The sequence below is a fragment of the Microplitis demolitor genome, chromosome 4 (assembly GCF_026212275.2).
Source record: "Microplitis demolitor isolate Queensland-Clemson2020A chromosome 4, iyMicDemo2.1a, whole genome shotgun sequence".
NCBI lineage: Eukaryota > Metazoa > Arthropoda > Insecta > Hymenoptera > Braconidae > Microplitis > Microplitis demolitor.
Window position 1 is genome coordinate 12385159 of NC_068548.1, and position 18812 is coordinate 12403970.

The 18812-nt window shown below is 30.5% G+C and overlaps 1 protein-coding gene across 14 annotated transcripts in view; it reads left to right on the top strand.

Moving 5' to 3' along the window:
* Positions 1-40: 40 nt before the first annotated feature.
* Positions 41-18812, top strand: part of LOC103577568 (myosin heavy chain, muscle) — a 93547-nt gene continuing 74775 nt past the window's right edge. For 13 of the 14 annotated variants that reach the window (XM_053738230.1, XM_014442865.2, XM_053738232.1 and 10 more), the window contains exons 1-4: positions 236-283; positions 686-1028; positions 10245-10388; positions 12426-12582. In XM_053738230.1, coding sequence (XP_053594205.1) covers positions 822-1028; positions 10245-10388; positions 12426-12582 — 508 coding nt within the window. In that variant the 5' untranslated portion in view covers positions 236-283; positions 686-821. Of the gene's footprint in view, positions 141-235; positions 284-685; positions 1029-10244; positions 10389-12425; positions 12583-18812 lie in introns of those variants that run through there. The other variant, XM_014442846.2, reaches the window with a different exon arrangement.

Sequence of the window (18812 nt, forward strand, 5' to 3'; positions counted from 1 at the left end):
AGTCCATTTGTATAATATGTTTTGTGATTTGATTTAATTTATGTGAAAATGTGTATTATTTCATGAATTAGCCATATCAAAGTGAAAAATATGTATTAGTTTTTTGATTACCCTCACATTAGAAAACACCAAATATTGTTGTATGTGACAGATGTTTTCATTATAAATTTTTTAAATTATTATCAACAGGAAAAATATAAATTTGAAGTGTCTATCTCCGATTTTTTTTTTCTAGTTTTACTCAATGTTATTCTGAGTGTCATGTGTGAATAGTTACCACAAAGTAATTGGATTTTTTGAATTTCATCTAATACAAAAAAGAAAGAAAAAACTCGTAGAACTGTCAATTAAATTTATGTTCAAAGGGTGTTGATAATAATATAGCTATTGACAAAATAATACTGGAAATATTTAAAAAGTTTTATTGAAACGCTTTTCGCATTCATGTGTGATTTTTTTGGTGTTATACGAAACATAATTTGGTTATAACTGTAGTTATTTTATTTTAGAAATCTAACATAATTTGAACTGACTTATGACTTATGACTATATGACTTAATAATTTCAATTTAATTTAATATAGATATGAATACATAATCATTATAGATATCAATACATAATTATTTAATTATTTTTTTTTTGTTTTTTGTTCTTACCAATAATTACAATATTTGGTTTTCTGTAGGGCCAAATAGAGCCGGATGAGTAACAAAACATTTACTTCAAATATTGTTGCTTAAACTTATTGGTCTTCTGGAATTGAGCGTAAAAACACAAATTTTTAATTTTTATCAAGAAATCGATTTATACACTAACGAAAAATGCCGAAGCCACCACCAAAACCAGAAGAAGATCCCGATCCAACTCCATACCTTTTTGTGTCTCTTGAGCAAAAGAGAATCGATCAGTCAAAACCTTATGATGCTAAAAAAGCTTGTTGGGTGCCAGATGAGAAAGAAGGGTATCTTCTTGGAGAAATTAAAGCTACTAAAGGCGATATTGTATCCGTTATACTACCGGGTGGTGAGGTATGTATATTTTTTAATTATTCACTATAAAAATCAATCAATGTCATCAAATTCATATAAAATCTCAATCAATTAGATTAATTTATTGTTCAGAGCAAATTCTTCCAAATTGAAAATTCTTCTAAAATTGCCTTATATAAAATAATTGCATTAAAGTTGAAATCGATGAGCAATTAGACTTTTGAAATTTATAAATGGAAAAAATGAGCCTCAAACATTTGAAAATATTTAACATATCCAAGTATTGGATACTAATGACAACCAATAATTACGGTTCATTTATTGCGTATTCCGAAAGATATAGTAAAAATGGAGATATTTCAATGAATACCACAAGATGCCCGGGTAAAAAAAGTTACATGTAATTATATCTAATTATATGCAATTCATATTTACATATATATAATCCACGTATAGAAATATATGTAATTACATGCAATTACATTTAATTATATCTGAAAAATGGCCTAATGTAATATGAAATTACATGTAAATATAAATAATGGTTTTTCATATATAATGATATATAAATTACATGTAATCATGTGTAATTACATGAAATTATATGCAATTGCATGTAATTACATGTAATAATCTTAGCGATGGATATACAATTGCATACAATTGCATATAATCACATATAATTGCATACAATTACATATAATAATTATATGTAATCATGCCATTTTACAAAAACTAATTGTATTGTTATGCAATAGATCAATAAAATTAATGTTCATTGAATCCCTTGCGGTTTTGCGGTAACGGTGCGGTAGATTTATGATGATTTTTTTTGAAAATTGACGGTCACAACTTAGTCTTCATCTAGAGTTTTGATAGTACACGGAGAAAAAAAAACAGTAACCATTACTGCGCAGAACAGTAATCCAGTCAATTGAATAAATATAAGTATAGTAAAATATGCTTTTAATATACCTAATATTTCGCCCAAACACGCTTATTGATTGGATCACTGTTCTACGCAGCAATCGTTACTGTTTTTTTTTCTCCGTGTAGTAAATTCGTGTGGTTCGTCCATTGTGGCACCGGCACTATGCAGTCAATATTGGATCATTATATCGTCGATTCATGATCTTGCTGCTATCCACTGTGCTGACTCGCGTATTTACATGATCGCGTAAGAATAAAAAGTATCTTGATAAAGATTCCAAAAAATAATTGAAGAAATTATGAGCCCGCGATGTTATGATTAATTATTATTTATATTCTTGGTCAGAAATATGATTGATCCTTACTCAAAAATTATATTATACATTTTAAAGATTTAACCTAATTATTTGTGCAAGGATAAAATATTATGCTATAGTTTTTCAAAATTGTTCTATATCTTGTTCGATTTTATTATTCTTGAATGGTTTCAGTTATTAGATTAATAAATACAGTCCATTTTCACTTTAAAAAAAACTTTTTTCAAAAAAATATCTCTCATATTCAAAATAAAAATTTTTGAAGCAAGTAAAATTTTTTTAATTTAAGCATAAAAATATGTTGACTTGACGAAAAAAAAAACCTATTTACGATGAAAATTTCTAGATAATTATTTACTTGGTGCAAGTGTTACGTTTTGAGAAATTACCCCAAATTAATTAAAAACAAAAATAATTTTTAATTATTTAATTTTATCCAGGTTTGGCCTCGTTAGAGTGTCTATGGACCCCTGGTGGGCCGTGGTCGTCGATTGTTTTATTAATTATGGTTTTTATTCTATTTTCGTGATTTTAAGTATTCTCGATGCCGGTTCCAATTCCATATTTTTATATTTATAGTAGCAGGTGAATGGTAGGAAACTTGAAAGAAACCCGAACTGCTGTTGAGCGCTCAGGGTTATAGAACAGGGTGGAACAGCTGATAAGCGCTCGCCCTTGGGTAGTAATAGGGCTATGGATAGGACATAGTGTAGGTGAAAATATTGGGGTGTCATTAATTATAATTTATTAATAATGGCTGGAGAGCAGAGGTTTGACCCGCGAGCCACGGTGATTCTCTTATCGTAACGGATTTCTGTTAGATTGCATAAAATTAATTTATTAAAAATAATTAATTTAATTTAATTTATAAAATATGACGGGAACGTAACACAAGAAGATTTTGATTTTCCGAATTGTTTACAGAAATTTTCTTGAATCAAACATTTTTTTCTTGATTCGAGTTAACTGTTTTTTCTATGTAGTTATAATTCGCAAAAACATCAGATAGTTTTGAAATACATTTAGAATCAATATTAATACCTAAAATTATTTTATGACATGAAAATATAAAACTGTTTTAATTTAAACATGTTTAAACACTGCTATGTTCATGAAGCATGGGTATTTTGTCAGACAAGTTTTTTAACTTCCCGCTAAGAAAATCGACGATTTTCGAAAATTTCGGGAAGTTATTGTTTTCACCCCGGTTTTTGAAAATCGAGTTTTCATCAGATGCCGACGTTTTGAGGTCCTAGGAAGCTATTCTGACTATTTTCAGAATGATGTCCGAGTGTGTGTATGTATGTGTGTGTGTGTGTGTGTGTGTGTGTGTGTGTGTGTGTGTGTGTGTGTGTGTGTGTGTGTGTGTGTGTATGTAAACTCTTTGTAACTTTTGAACTAATGAATCGATTTGGATGGTTGAGGTGGCAATCGAAAGAGCTTGTTGGCCTTCAACTTTTCTGAAAATTTCAGATTATTCAGACTCGAAAATATTGGCGAATTACGAAAAAAAAAAAAATTTTTTTTTTAGTTTTTTATTGATTTCTCAAAAACGACTTATACGATCGACTTCTAAATCTAATCAGCTCTAGTACTCAATGGAACGCGTCGATTGCCACCTCAAACATGAAAATCGGATAATTCGTTCGAGAGTTATCGCGGGAGAAAGAAATGGTGAAAAACGGTTTTTTCTAAATATTTTCGAAACGACTGACGCGATCGATTTCAAATTTTAATCAGCTCTAGAACTCAATAAAACGCGCCGATTGACACGTCAACTATCAAAATCGATTGATTAGTTCAAAAGATGTCGGCGTTGAAAAGTTAAAAAAATAACATTTTATGTTATTTTTTCCGGAAAAATCAGAATATAACGTACTAAAATGTGTCTGATATCATCCCAACTCATCTTTTTTATGGTTTCTTCCGATCATATAATGTCATCGAAGTTGGTTTTTAGTTTAAATCATATTATTAACAAAAAAATCGATAAAACGTAGTTTTTAATATTTTTATCGGATATTTCATATTTTATTGTTTTTTACATGAGTCAAAATTTATTTAAATCTTGATTTTGATCCCCGACATTGATTTCTGCCTATATATATATATATATATATATATATATATGGGGCATTCCAAGCCAAATCGGACGGTTTCGTAAATTAAAATTTTTAACTTTCATTTTTTGAAATTTTTTAGTACTCATCAAAAAACTCATCGTCCTGAATTCTGAGATTTTTTTTATCATTGTTTTGAAAGATATGGAATTAAAAAAAATCGCTCTTTTCATGGTTTTTTGCTTATAACTTTTTGAAAAATGGTTTAAATAAAAAACTCAAAGGATAAAAAAGTTTCGTTTTTCCATGTACTTTTAGAAAAAAAATACGAATTATGTTTTGAAAAAATTTTTCCGCGTTACCTTCGAGTTTTAAAACTTTAAAGTCGTTTTCTGAAAATAATGCATATTTGGATTTTCATGAAAATTTGTGACAACAAAGTTCTATCTATTCCACAAATTTTTAGGTTATTCCGGTCGTGGGACCTCCGTGGCTACTGTTTTTTTTTATTTTTGAAAGTCAAATTTTTTTCCCATCAAAAGTCAATAATTGCTATTTTCGTTATTATATATTATTTGTTACATCATTTTTCAGTATTTTCTCACAATTATACGCAATCAAAAGATTTTTCAGATAGCTCGTTAAATTTGTTTACTTCTTTCTATCAAATTTTGTTTGCTAAAAAATACGTTTTTAAAAGTTAAAAAATTTAACGAGCTATTTGAAAAATCTTTTGATTGCGTCGGAAGGTGAGAAAATACTGAAAAATGATGTAAAAAATAATATATAATGACAAAAATAGCAATTAGTGATTTTTAGTAGGAAAAAAATTTTTTAATGTTCAAAAATAAAAAAAAATAGTAACCACGGAAGTCCCACGACCGGAACCACCTAAAAAGTTGTGGAATAGTTGGCACAAATTTTCAGGAAAATCCGAATATGCATGATTTCCAGAAAACGACTTTGAAGTTTTAAAACTCGAAGATAACGCGAAAAAATTTTTCCAAAAAATAATTCGTATTTTCGTTCCAAAAGTACATAGAAAAATGAAACTTTTTTTTCCTCTGAGTCTTTATTTAAACCATTTTTCAAAAAGTTATAAACAAAAAACCATGAAAATAGCGATTTTTTTAATAATTCCATATCTTTTAAACCGATGATGAAAAAAATCCCAAAACTTAGGAGGATGAGTTTTTTGATGAGTACTAAAAATTATCAAAAAATGGAGGAAATTGAAAATTCAAACGTTTAAACGTTTAAAATAGATAAAATTGAACGGAATATAGTATAGTGCCGGATAGCTCAACTGGTAGAGCACTCGGCGTGATACCGACATAGTCTGGGTTCGATTCCCAGTTCGGGCTATCTATATTTTTCTCAATTTATCTATAAATTGTCTTATTGAGAAGGTTTGCATGTTTTAGGTTTCCACTATATTAAATTGGGTTTAACTTAAATTGGGTTTAAATTAACACCATTTTAATATAGTGGGAACCTAAAACATGCAAACCTTCTCAATAAGACAATTTATAGATAAATTGAGAAAAATATAGATAGCCCGAACTGGGAATCGAACCCAGACCATGTCGGTATCGCGCCGAGTGCTCTACCAGTTGAGCTATCCGGCACTATACTATATTCCATTCAATTTGATCTATAACTTATTGAGCCACACCGTCCATCGTACGGTATTAACACCAATTTAATATAGTGGAAACCTAAAACATGCAAACCTTCTCAATAAGAATTCGAAACGATTCGGCGTGGAATGCCCCATATATATATATATATATTAGGTTGTCCCAAAAAAAAAACACATATTTTCTTTTTTAACTCGTTATGAGCTCAAAAGTTACTTCATATTATAAAAAAGAACCATCCGGCCTTACCCGGAATGGAAAGGTAGATGCATAGATTCTTATGCATGTAAACACAATAAAGCTACAAAAGTGTAATTAATATTTATTTTGTAAGCTTTAACATGAATTTTAAGGAAATGGGTTATGCCTTATTATTTAGAAGTTATTAGAAGACTAAGCTGCAAAACTAAGTTTTTTTATTTTTTTTTTTTGAAATTTTCGATATCATCAAATTGTTAGAAAAGATGTTTCAAAAAATCAAGCATTACAGTGAAAATTAAAGCTAATCGTTCAAATTTTGAGATACTTTTTACAGAATTGAGCTATTATTTTCGATTCAAAAGTTATTTTAGAATATAGCCAGAAAATTCAATTTTATGAAAATCAGAAAAAATTTCTAACACCCACAACTTCTAAAGTAATTGACCGATTGGGCTCATCTTTGAACTTGATCAAGGTAATCGTCTAATAAATAAGTGTATAAAATTTCATTATGATCCGTTAAGAATTGTGGGCGCTATCGTGATGACAAGGCGCGTTATATTGGGTATATATATATATATACATACATATACAAACTTTTGAGTGGATGGTATTTTTTGACTCTACTAAATTCTGGCGTGGCAAAATTCTTTGATAATTCGATCATGAGACCCATTGCAATAGGCCGATTTTCAAAGAAATCTATCTGAAAAATCCTCAGCAAATTTCAGCCAGATATCTCTAAAATTAAGCTATCACAAAGGGGATCCCCTTTCCAATTTAAAATACACGTAAAAATTTTTCATTTTAGTTTTTCGTTATTAAGACTATGGAAAAATTTTTTTTTTTATTCCACACAGGATGAATTTTGTAGGAAATTAAATTCTCTACAAAAAAGTGCTGATGCATTATGTATGTCAAACGAATTGGGAAAAAGTTACGGGGCTTCAAAGACCTACAAAAATTTAGTTTTCTCAGTGTTAAATTATTTTTTATTTTTATTCTATCAAAAATTTTTTTTTTCAAATTTTGACAAGCATGGTCTTGTAGGAAATCTCATTTCCTACAAAAATTATCTGATATCATATATACGTCAAATGGATGAGAAAAAAGTTACAGGGATTTAAATGTCATCGAAAAATGTAGTTTTAAAAATATTTGTTTTTCGAACTTAAATGTCGTCGATAAGTGAGCTTCATTTTTCGTTGTCGTTTAAAGCCCTGTAACTTTTTCCTCATTCATTTGACGTATATATGGTATTTGATACTTTTTGTAGGAAATGAAATTTCCTACAAGACCAAGCTTGTCAAAATTCGGAAATAAAATTTTTTGATAGAATAAAAATAAAAAAAATTTAACACTGAGGAAACTAAATTTTTGTCGATCTTTGAAGCCCCGTAACTTTTTCCCAATTCGTTTGATATACTTAATGCATCTGCACTTTTTTGTAGAAAATTTTATTTCCTATAAATTCATACTTAGCGGATATAAAAAAAAAATTTTTCCATAGTCTTAATAACGAAAAACTAAAATGAAAAATTTTTACGTGTATTTTAAACGGGAAAGGGGACCTCCCTTTGTGATAGCTCAATTTTAAAGATATCTGGGTGAAATTTGGTGAGGGTTTTTTTTATAATGTAAAGTAACTTTTGAGCCCATAATAGGTTAAAAAAAAAATATTCGCTTGTTTTGGGACACCCTAATATATTATTATATATATTAGAGTAGCTCAAGAGAACCGACTATTTTTGTTTTTCGATCTCGCATGAAAATTTATTGGTTTACGATGTTTAAAGATGCCTCTCCAAAGATTAGCTCGATAAAAAATTTTCAAGAGCTCGCTCACGAATTTTGAAAATATAAAAAATGGTTGATATTCGAATTTTTAATTTCTAAATGTCTTCTTTCTCGTGGCAGCAATAGTTTATACTTGTAAATTGATGACTATGCTAAAAATTTCAGCCCAAAATTTAAATATTTAAACGGCACTCAAGAATTTCGAATATTAACTGATAATTCGTAACTAATAGTTTGAATTAGTTGTTGTATTTTTCATGACTTAATTATTGTAATTTCAGTAAAATATAACTTGCTCATAACCAAAAAATATACAGGACAGTCTGAAACAGTAAAATTTGGAGAGTTTTAAATAAGCGAAAAAATCTACAAATTGAATTAAAAAATAAAAAAGTATGTAAATAACTTATTATTTCTATTTCTCAGGTTATATTTTCGTTCACTGTGATGCTAATTGATCGTGAAAAAATCGAGAAGCTTTATTATTAATATTTAAGAGTCGCTCGAAAACGTTTAAAAGACAGCACTTGGAAACATTCAAAATTCTTGAGCGAGGTTTAAAAATTTAAATTTTGGTCTTAAATTTTAAACGTAGTCATGATTTCACATATATAAACTATTGCTGTCATGAGAAAGAAAAAAATTTGAAATAAAAAAGTCGAATTTCGATCATTTTTGATATTTTCAAAATTCGTGAGCAACCTCTTGAAAATTTTTTTATCGAGCTGATTTTTGGAGAATCTTCTTAAAACATCGTAAACCAACAAATTTTTATAAGAGACTCGAAAAAAAAGTACTCGGTTTTTTTGCGCCGCCCTAATATATATATATATATATATATATATATACATATATTAGGGTGCTTCGTTTCCGGCAAAAGTATTTTTTTTGTTGCTCATCAAGTAAAATATTGTTTTTTATGCTAAAACAAAAATTCCTGCCAAGTTTGAGCTCTTAATTCCAAACTTAAGTACTTTCTATTTGATTTCAAAGATATCGGCGCGGTTTCGGTCGTAAATTGTAAGGCATTTGGTGTTCTTCAGAAGTGCCCATAGTAACTTAGCTGTAATTCCAGCTGTTTCACTGATGTCCGCTGAGAAAGTCATTTTTCGTATCAAATTGACCTTTATTGGCTTGCAGACCGTAAACCAATGAATGCACACCAAAAATTTAAATGGAAATTTTATAGGAAATTTTTATTCCCTCCAAAAAAAGTTCTTTGAGTCAAGTCGTTAAAGTCCATAGTTTCCGAATTATAGGAGTTTTAATAATTTAAAAAATAAAGTAGCAATTGTCATTTTTTTTTTAATATTATATTTTTTAAATGATTAAAATTCCTATAACTCGGAAACTATGGACTTTAGCAACTTGACTCATAGGTTTTTTTTGGAGGGAATAAAATTTCCTACAAAATTTTCATTAAAATTTTTGGTGTGCATTCATTGGTTTACGGTCTGCAAGCCAATAAAGGTCAATTTGATACGAAAAATGACTTCCTCAGCGGACATCAGTGAAGCAGCTGGAATTACAGCTAAGTTTCTATGGGCACTTTTGAAGAACACCAAATGCCCTACAATTTGCGACCAATCCCACGTCGATATCATAAAACGCAGCTGAGTATTAGAAATTAAAAAAAAAAGTAATTTAATTTACGTGTATTTTAAATGGAAAATCTTTGAAATCAAATGGAAAGCAATTAGGATTGGAATTACGAGCTCAAACTTGGCAGAAATTTTTGTTTTAGCATAAAACACAATATTTTACTTGATGAGCAACAAAAAAAATACTTTTGCCGGAAACAAAGCACCCTAATATATATATATATATAGCTTTCTAGGATCTCAAAACCTCGACATTAATGTAAACTCGGTTTTCAAAAATCGAATTGAATCCAATAACTTCCCGAATTTTTGAAAATTTTGAATTTTTCCAGCGGAAAGTTAAAAAATGTTTACTATGGTCTAAATAAATTATTGATTATACTTTTATATGCTGAAATAAATTGTCTTAACATTAAAATAATAACTATCCTTTAATTTTTTAGAAAAGTAGTCTTTCAAAACTTTGAGGCTCGTTAAAAAAAAAATTTTAGTTATTATTATTTGTTTATCATTAACTGTTCTTTACTACCAATTCGTAAATCAAAAACCTTCACACCAAATAATATACTAAAAATAACGGGTTTTAATCAATTTACTAAAATTTAAAAAATCGGCGGTTTTTACACGTTTTTTAGCAGTACAATTATAATATATTTATAAATCTAAGTGTATTTAGAATCTAATACATACTTTTTTCTGTTATAAATAGACCAAGGACTTCAAAAAAGATCAACTATCTCAAGTCAATCCACCAAAGTATGAGAAAGCTGAGGATATGTCAAATTTAACATATCTTAATGATGCTTCTGTTTTACATAATTTGAAACAGCGTTATTATCATAAACTTATCTACGTAAGACTCAAAAAAACTGTATTTTAGCATGATATTTTGTGTTTTATTAATTTTACGTTTTGTCATTTTTTCTTCCCTGATAGAAGGATTTTTCAGCACTTAGAAAGATTTCTGAATATTTAAGAAATCATTTCTGAAACATTATTTTTTTTTATTTGACAAATATTTCTTACGATTAAAGGAATATCGAGAAATATATAATTATATATAAATGCTGAAAAATCTTTCTATCGGTGTTATTTTTTCTCTTTTCCATCAAAAATCTATTTATTAGGCCATGAATCTAAATACATGCCAATCCTCTTCTAAAAAGTTGATGACCGGATGTCGTATTGTTTTACGTCACTTTTGTGACTATTTTATTCGGTTATCGATTGGTCAACTGTGATAGTGGCGGGATTTTTGAAAAAATGAAGGCCAGCGAAGCGAGCATGTTATGGCTAGTACTTGTAAAAAGCAAAATAATCGTATTGCGATTAAAAATGATCAATGTATTATGAAATGTATAAATGTTTCAGTGATGACCATAGTTCAATGCTTATCGGCAAATGCTTTCCTTTTTAGATAACTTCTCTTATAGCAAGTTAACTCCGAATTCATAATCAACTGATTTATTAATACACTACCCAGCTTCTATTAAGAAATTAATAACCAATGTTTTTAAGATAACATTATTAATTTTGTTTTATTTAAAACCTTTGTAAATATTAAAAGTCGAAATTCATCATTAAGTTCTGAAACTTAAATGAACTTTATTTGTTGCAACTGTGGTCTTAAGAATCTTAATGCATGATGTATTGGTGTATAATTAAGTGAGCTTTGTGAAACATCCAGAATAATAATTCCATACTTTCAAGCTTGTTTGATTTTTTATGAAATAACATTGATAAAAGTAAAAGTCATTTTAATGCTGAATCCAAGAAAAGGAGTTTTACCACAAAAATGTAGCATATGTGCATAACCGGATTGCATGTACAATCTTTAAATGATTTAGTCAATTTTTAAATTTCTCCTACTCTTAAACTGAATCATTTTTTTTTTTGTTCAATGAATTTCCATTCCTGATTGGCGTAGATTCATTTTTTATATCAAGTGTGCAAATTCACACAAAAAAAAAAAAAGAAACAAAAAACAAATCATCATAATAATTAATCATTCAGAATATTAATTTCTATGTAAAAATAATGCTCTACCTATTTCTATATCTTGAATAGATTGCATGGAGCTTACTGATAAATTGAATTGTTGGTCATACATTATTTGCTGACACTGATAGAAGAATTTTCTAGCATTTAAAGATATCTCTTACTATTTAAGAAATAATTCCTCAAATAGTGAGAAATATTTGTCAAATATACAAAAATGGTTTCTGAGAAATGATTTCTTATATATTAAGAAATCTTTTTCAATGCTCAAAATTTTGTCTATCATTGTAGTGAACTACTCTAAACAGAAAATACGATTTGTGACGATTAAAAACAATTAAAAATTAAATCATCATTCATCGTCTTTAATACTCATAATCGTCATGGTTTTTCACATTTAATCGTCTATGATCGTCAAAAGACTAATTATTGCTATATGATTAAAAAAGATTAATGACGATTAAAATTTTGGATCATCGAAATCGTTTTTAATCTTCATGCGAAACGAGAAATTGTAATATTACTTTGCGATTAGGGACCATTTATGACGACTAGAAAGTTTTAATCGTCAGGAATCATCTTTAATCGTCAAATAATACTACAGTTTCTCGCCCCGCATGAAAGTTAAAAATGATTTATGACGATTAAATATTTAATCATCTTTAATATTCAATTGACAATTCATGACGATTTGAAACGATTAAAATATTTTTAATAGTAGTTTCTAATCAGAGATAATATTGTATAAAGATATGTTTAGTTACCTAATAATAAATTAATCTGAGAATAGATACTTTAATTACTGGTACGGCTTTTTTTGGACTACAGTCAATGAAAAAAAAAATATATTATACTTTAATTTTCTATAATAATGTAATTATATTTATTTCAGACATACTCTGGTCTCTTCTGTGTTGCGATCAATCCTTACAAACGATATCCTGTTTATACGGGACGATGCGCCAAATTATATCGTGGTAAAAGACGTAGTGAAGTGCCACCTCATATTTTTGCTATTTCTGATGGTGCCTATGTCAACATGTTAACAAGTAAGTTAATCCCTTAATTAATTTTTTGAAGTTCACAAACTGTAATACTTAGTTAATTATTATCAACAAATTATACAAATCAATAAATAAATAACGGTAAAATTATAGAGCAGGAAGAAAAGCAAAAAGTTGGAAAGTCGAAATATGGATGCCATTAGCATTCATGTTACATTAGAAATATTAAAGCAAATGAAAAGTTTATTGCATGTAGAGTAATGTGGGGCAGGTGTGCGCAGTGGGTAAGTATGCCCAGGCCCATGCATTTCAGTAAGATAAATAGGTTTGTGCACACTTACTCACAGGGCACACTTGACCCACACTTGACTTGTCCCACATGACTCGACGGCAATTTTTCATTGAAAATTTTGGTTTTTGTTATTTGAACAAATTTTTTTTTTTTTTTTTTCTATCGATTGTTAATTGAAATAAAAAAGTTACAAGTTAAAGTAAAGCTTTTTAACTTAATTTCAAAGTATATAAAATAGTTTGCATAAATATTACCGATATATACAAAACAAACCAATTCTTTGCGTTTTATCTAAAAACGCTATTTATCAAAGATACAAAATGCCGTAGGGTATTCCGATTTAACCAACTTTAACAACAAATGAATAAAAAAAAAAAAAAAAAAAAAAAAATTGAAAAATCGAAAAGTGCCCACCTTAAACGCTCACGCAATATTTTGAGAAGTCAATTTTTTTATATTGATTACTGAATCTCGTATTTATTTTGATGCTAATAAAAAGTTTCGTCTATTTAATTAACCCGAAATATTTCTTGACAGTACAATACTGGCAATTCTTATTTATATACCTACTTAGAGAGATATGAAATAACTTATAACAAAAATAAAAAATAAATAAAATAGATTAGAATTACCCACGTTTTTTTCATAGAAATTACCATGGTAAATATACAACTGTCAATAAAAAAAGTAAGAGAAGAAAAAGAAAACAGTTTCAATAGAAACGGTTGCAGTGTGTATTTGTTTAGATGTAAAAATGCCGGTTTTAACAAAAATGATTTATTATAGAAAAAAAAAAAATGAGAAAGACTACAATAGTAATTTTCGAAGATAATCTTATTTGCATAGTTCTGAAGATCATAACAAAAAAGTCGGTCTGTCGGTTGACCCTGCGGACCAGCCCCAAAACTTCCCGCTGTTTTCGAGCTCAAGGAAGTCGAAAATATTAATGTGACTATATTTTCGAGCTCTTCTAGCTCGAAAATCTTATTGCATGCGATTGTTTTTTTATGAGTTTTTCAAACTCTAACAAGTAACGCTTTATGCTAAAGTTTAAAAGATTAAGGATCGAAAATCATTAATGAACAAGCGGTTTTTAAATTTTAATTCCCGATTATGTTCAATAAACTAAATATATTGATGCAGAAATTAATGTCAGTGATCAAAATCAAGATTTGAATGAGTTTTGGCTTAGGTCAGAGCAATAATATATCAAATATCCGAGAAAATGATTAACAACTGTGTTTTTTCAATTTTTTCGTTGATAATTAGTTTAAACTAAAGAACAAGTTTGATGGCATTATATGATGATCAAAAGAGACCATAAAGAGGAAAAGTTTGTAAGATTTTAGACACATTTTAGTACAGTACATTTTGATTTATCTGGAAAAAATAATATAGAATGTTATTTTTTTAACTTTTCAACGCTGATATCTTTTGAACTAATTAACCAATTTTGACGTTTGAAGTGGAAATAGGCGCGTTTTATGGAATTCTAGAGCTGACTAGAATTTGAAAGCGATCGATTTTGCCGTCTTGAAGATATTTGAAAAAAACTGTTTTTTACCATTTCTTTCTCCAACGATATCTTTCGAACAAATTAACCGATTGAGATGATTAAGGCGGCATTCGGTGCGTTTTATTGAGTTCTAGAGCTGATTAAATTTTGAAGTCGATCGTTTAATTCGTTTCTGAGAAATCAATAAAAAACTAAAAGAAAATTTTTTTTTTTCGTAATTCGCCAATATTTTTGAGTCTACTTGATCAAATGATCTGAAATTTTTCAGGAAAGTTGACGACCAACAAACTCTTTCAATCGCCGCCTTAAACATCCAAATCGATTCATTAGTTAAAAAGTTATAAGCCATTCACACACATACACACACACACACACACACACACACACACACACACACACACACACACACACACACACACACACACGCACACACACACATACACACACACACATACACGCACATACAGACACTCGGACATCATTCTGAAAATAGTCAGAATAGCGTCCTAGGACCTCAAAATGTCGACATTTGATGAAAACTCGATTTTCGAAAATCGGGGTGAAAACAATAACTTCCCGAATTTTTGAAAATCATCGATTTTCTAAGCGGGAAGTTAAAAATCTAAGTGATTTCGTCAAGTCATTCTCGAGATATCCATTCCATGGACTTTTTTTGAAACACAGACTAACTGACATCCACAGTAAATTTTCGACTTTCCGCTAAGAAAATTAAAAATTAAAAAAAAAAACAAAAAGGCAAGTTATTGGTTTCGGTCCAATTTTCGAAAACCGAGTTTTGAACAGAACTCAACTTTTTAACGTCCTAGGTAGCTGTTCTGGCTATTCTCAAGAAATATCCGATTGAGAGTATGAGGAGAGAGGGGTACAAGGGGCCCCTAAAATCGGTGTTCAATTTAAGTGATTCAAAAATAAGGAACCCTTACAACGTGTTTAGGATTGTGATTGACTTTTAACTCGTCTAAATAAAAAAATTTTCTGAACTTAAATTTGAAATTAATGTTTTTTTTTTCAAAGCTTGAAAATAATCTGAAAGCTGAACCGAGACCATGTCAACTACGCACTGAGTGCTCTTTTAGTTGAGATATCCGAGGCTATGCCATACAGTAATGTTTTACACAAAACATTAAAATAATTAAGCGCGAAAAATGAATACTCTGAAAAATGTATTAATTAGGTTTTTTTCGATACCTGCACCGATAGTTTGAACTCCTGCACTGTTTAAGCGGGTTCGATACCGATTTTCGAAATAATACCGAAATTCTGAAATTTTTTTTATCAAAAAAGTTATAATAAAAAAGATCACTGTTATCCCGAATCAAAATTTGAAATGCGGATTTGCCCTTCATATTCTAAATTAGGTAATTGAGGCTGAAATCATAGTTATATGAGGGTATTGAGGGTAAAATCACATTCGAGCAATAAGACAAGCTAATGGCTTGAGATAAAATTTTTTTAAATGTTTGGTTTTGTTTTTTGGGTCTACGGGGCCGGGAAAATTTTTTTTCAGAAAAGTCATTTTATGGCTTGTTGAGGAAATTTATTCAGCTCCAATTTCCTTTTTTTATTTCCTTATACGACAATTTGCTGCTGAGATATCAGCCATCAAATGAAAAAGGATATTTTTGTCTTTGATTATCGATATCTCAGAAACCAATGATCGCACAGTAATTTCGATGACAACTTTAGAAACTTAAATAAATCCCCCCCACAAGCTACAGTTTGAATTTTAGAAAAAAACAAATTTTTTTCATCTATATGTAGTAAAAATGATAAATTAGGACAGTAGGTTTTGATACTATTAATTTTAATTTTACTGAATTAAGATTTGCAGTGTGACGGCAGGTTTAAATTTTACAGAAGTGTTTCTTTATTTGGACAAATTGACATGTACGTCTTTACAGTAGTCCCGATGGTCTTAGACTGACTTAACGACTAGGTACCAACAGTCCTTTCGGCATTTACCTACCTCGGCATTTTTCTCATTCTCTCTCTCGTTCTCACGCAACATACATTTTCACTTCGTCATACAATATTGCAATAACCGAGACTAGCCAAAACTGGCCACGTTTCATCATCTGGCAACAGCATGTTAGGTAGCCTTTGTTACCGCCTAATCCTTAAATTTACGACGCTCTAAAATCTTATATTTACTTAAACAACTACTTAAAATACTTGAGCTGGAAAAAACGGAGAAAATATTTACAACTAAATATTTTTCCGCTTCTACATTCGGCCATCCTGCGGCAACATCTGTCCTCAGATGTCGTCGATGGACTCTGACTCATCGTCGCTGTTGTCTTCTTCAGGTTCCATGGCCCAATACTTCATGTGATCTGCTGAAGTGGATGTATTCTGCGGCCCTTCATGTTCTCCGGCTTTCTCCACCACATAACGATCGTTCCTCAGAACTTTGGTTATGCGATATGGGCCTAAAAATTTACCCTTCAACTTTAATCCTGGACCAAATTGGGTTCGCTGGATAGCAACCAAATCCCCGATTTGATAGCTCCTTGCGACTTTCCGGTTCTTATTGAAGCTTCGTCGATTCTCCTCTTGAGTCTTTGTAATTTGGAATTTAGCTTCTTTGCGTAATTCCTCACGGTTTTCCACAAACTGAGTAGCCCATTCTTCTTCTAATAGTTCAGGTAAACGCAAATCATCTTTAAGCCTTATGTTTACACCAAACATTAGCTGGCTAGGCGCTTTACCTGTGCTACGACTCGGGGTCGCATTCGGGTAGCGTTGTACCAGGTCAACGTGTCGGTAACACTTTTCAGGTTTCGGTGACGTTGCTTTGTTAACAAAGGTACGATGGTTCGATTGATTCTCTCGACTTGACCGTTTCCTCGTGGCACTCCAGTGACTATCAATGAATGCTGAATTCCTTCTTCTTCACAATACCGCTTGAAATCATTGAATGTAAACGCTGTTCCTCTATCTGAAATAATTCTTCTTGGATTCCCAAAAATAGCTGATTGACATCAGAGTCGATTGAGTACGTCCGCCGTATTCGTTGACTTCGTTGGATATAGCCAAACAAATTTAGTAAACGCATCTACTACAACGAGAATGTGTTTATAATTCTTCTGAGTGTTGGTCATTGGGCCCACGTGGTCTATATGGTAGGTATCCATTGGGACGTCACCTTTGCTAATGGGATTAAGCAGTCCCTCCGGTTTACCGTGTTTCTTTTCAGCCAAAATGCAGGGAACACAACTTTCGACTACCTGCTCAACCTTCGGCCTCATCCCTTTAAACCAAAAGCCTTTTTTCACAATTTCTTCAGTTTTATTTACACCGAAATGTCCTTTATCGTGCACTAGTCTTATCACTTGAAACTGCATGCTTTTCGGCACCACAATTAACAGATTACCATCTACATTTTTATAAACTAAATTATTACGCACTACATACCCATTCATATCATCACTCTCTTGCTTACTTAGTACAATTTTTAAATCATCGTCTTTCTCTTGCGCACTTCTCACACGCATCAAAATTCCATCTTTATTCTCGCGTACAACTAAAACTTTCGCAATTGAATTCCTACTTAAAGCATCCACATGCATCATACTCGTACCAGGCCTATGTTGAATGTCGTAATTGAAATGTTCCAATAGTAAAGCCCATCTGGCTACACGTAAACACAACTTTTCTTTTTTCATTGTGGCTGTAAAAGCCTGACAATCTGTGATAATCTTAAAAGGTATCGCCCATAAATAAACCCTAAATTTTTCCAAGGCCTTTACTATTGCCAACACTTCGAGTTCGTAACTACAATATTTAGACTCGGCCTCGGTAGTTTTACCACTCGCATAATACACTGGATGGAATTTCCCATCGTTACAATCCTTTTGCATCAGAATCATACCATAACCCCAGCGTGAGGCATCAATGTGCAGTTCTGTCTCAGCTCCTACTTTATACAAATTTAAAACAGGCTTAGATACTAATGCGTCTTTCAATGTGTTAAATGCTTCTATCTTTCTTGCACCAAAGTGAAACAGAACGTCCTTCTTTAAAAAATCAGTCAAGGGTCTAGCAATAAAGGAGTACCTGGGTATGAATTTTCTAAAGTACCCTGTTAAGCCCAAAAAACTCTGTACTTTCTTAATCGTATTTGGGACCGGAAAATTACTTACAGCTAACGTTTTATGCTCTGAGGGTCTTACTGTACCTCCGGATACAATATGCCCCAGAAACAGTAGTCTTTACAAACTGACATTTTGACCATTTTATTTTCAACCCATGCTTAGCTTCAACTTCAAAAACCATCTTCATTCTTTCTAAAGCTTCTTCCAAGGTCTTTGCAATAATAATTAAGTCGTCTAGGTAAACGACCAATATTCCCGCACGTATTAAATCTCTAAAAATAGCATTTATGTATTGTTGAAAATATGTAGGGGCGAGAGGCATTCCAAATGGAAGTACTCGAAACTCATATTG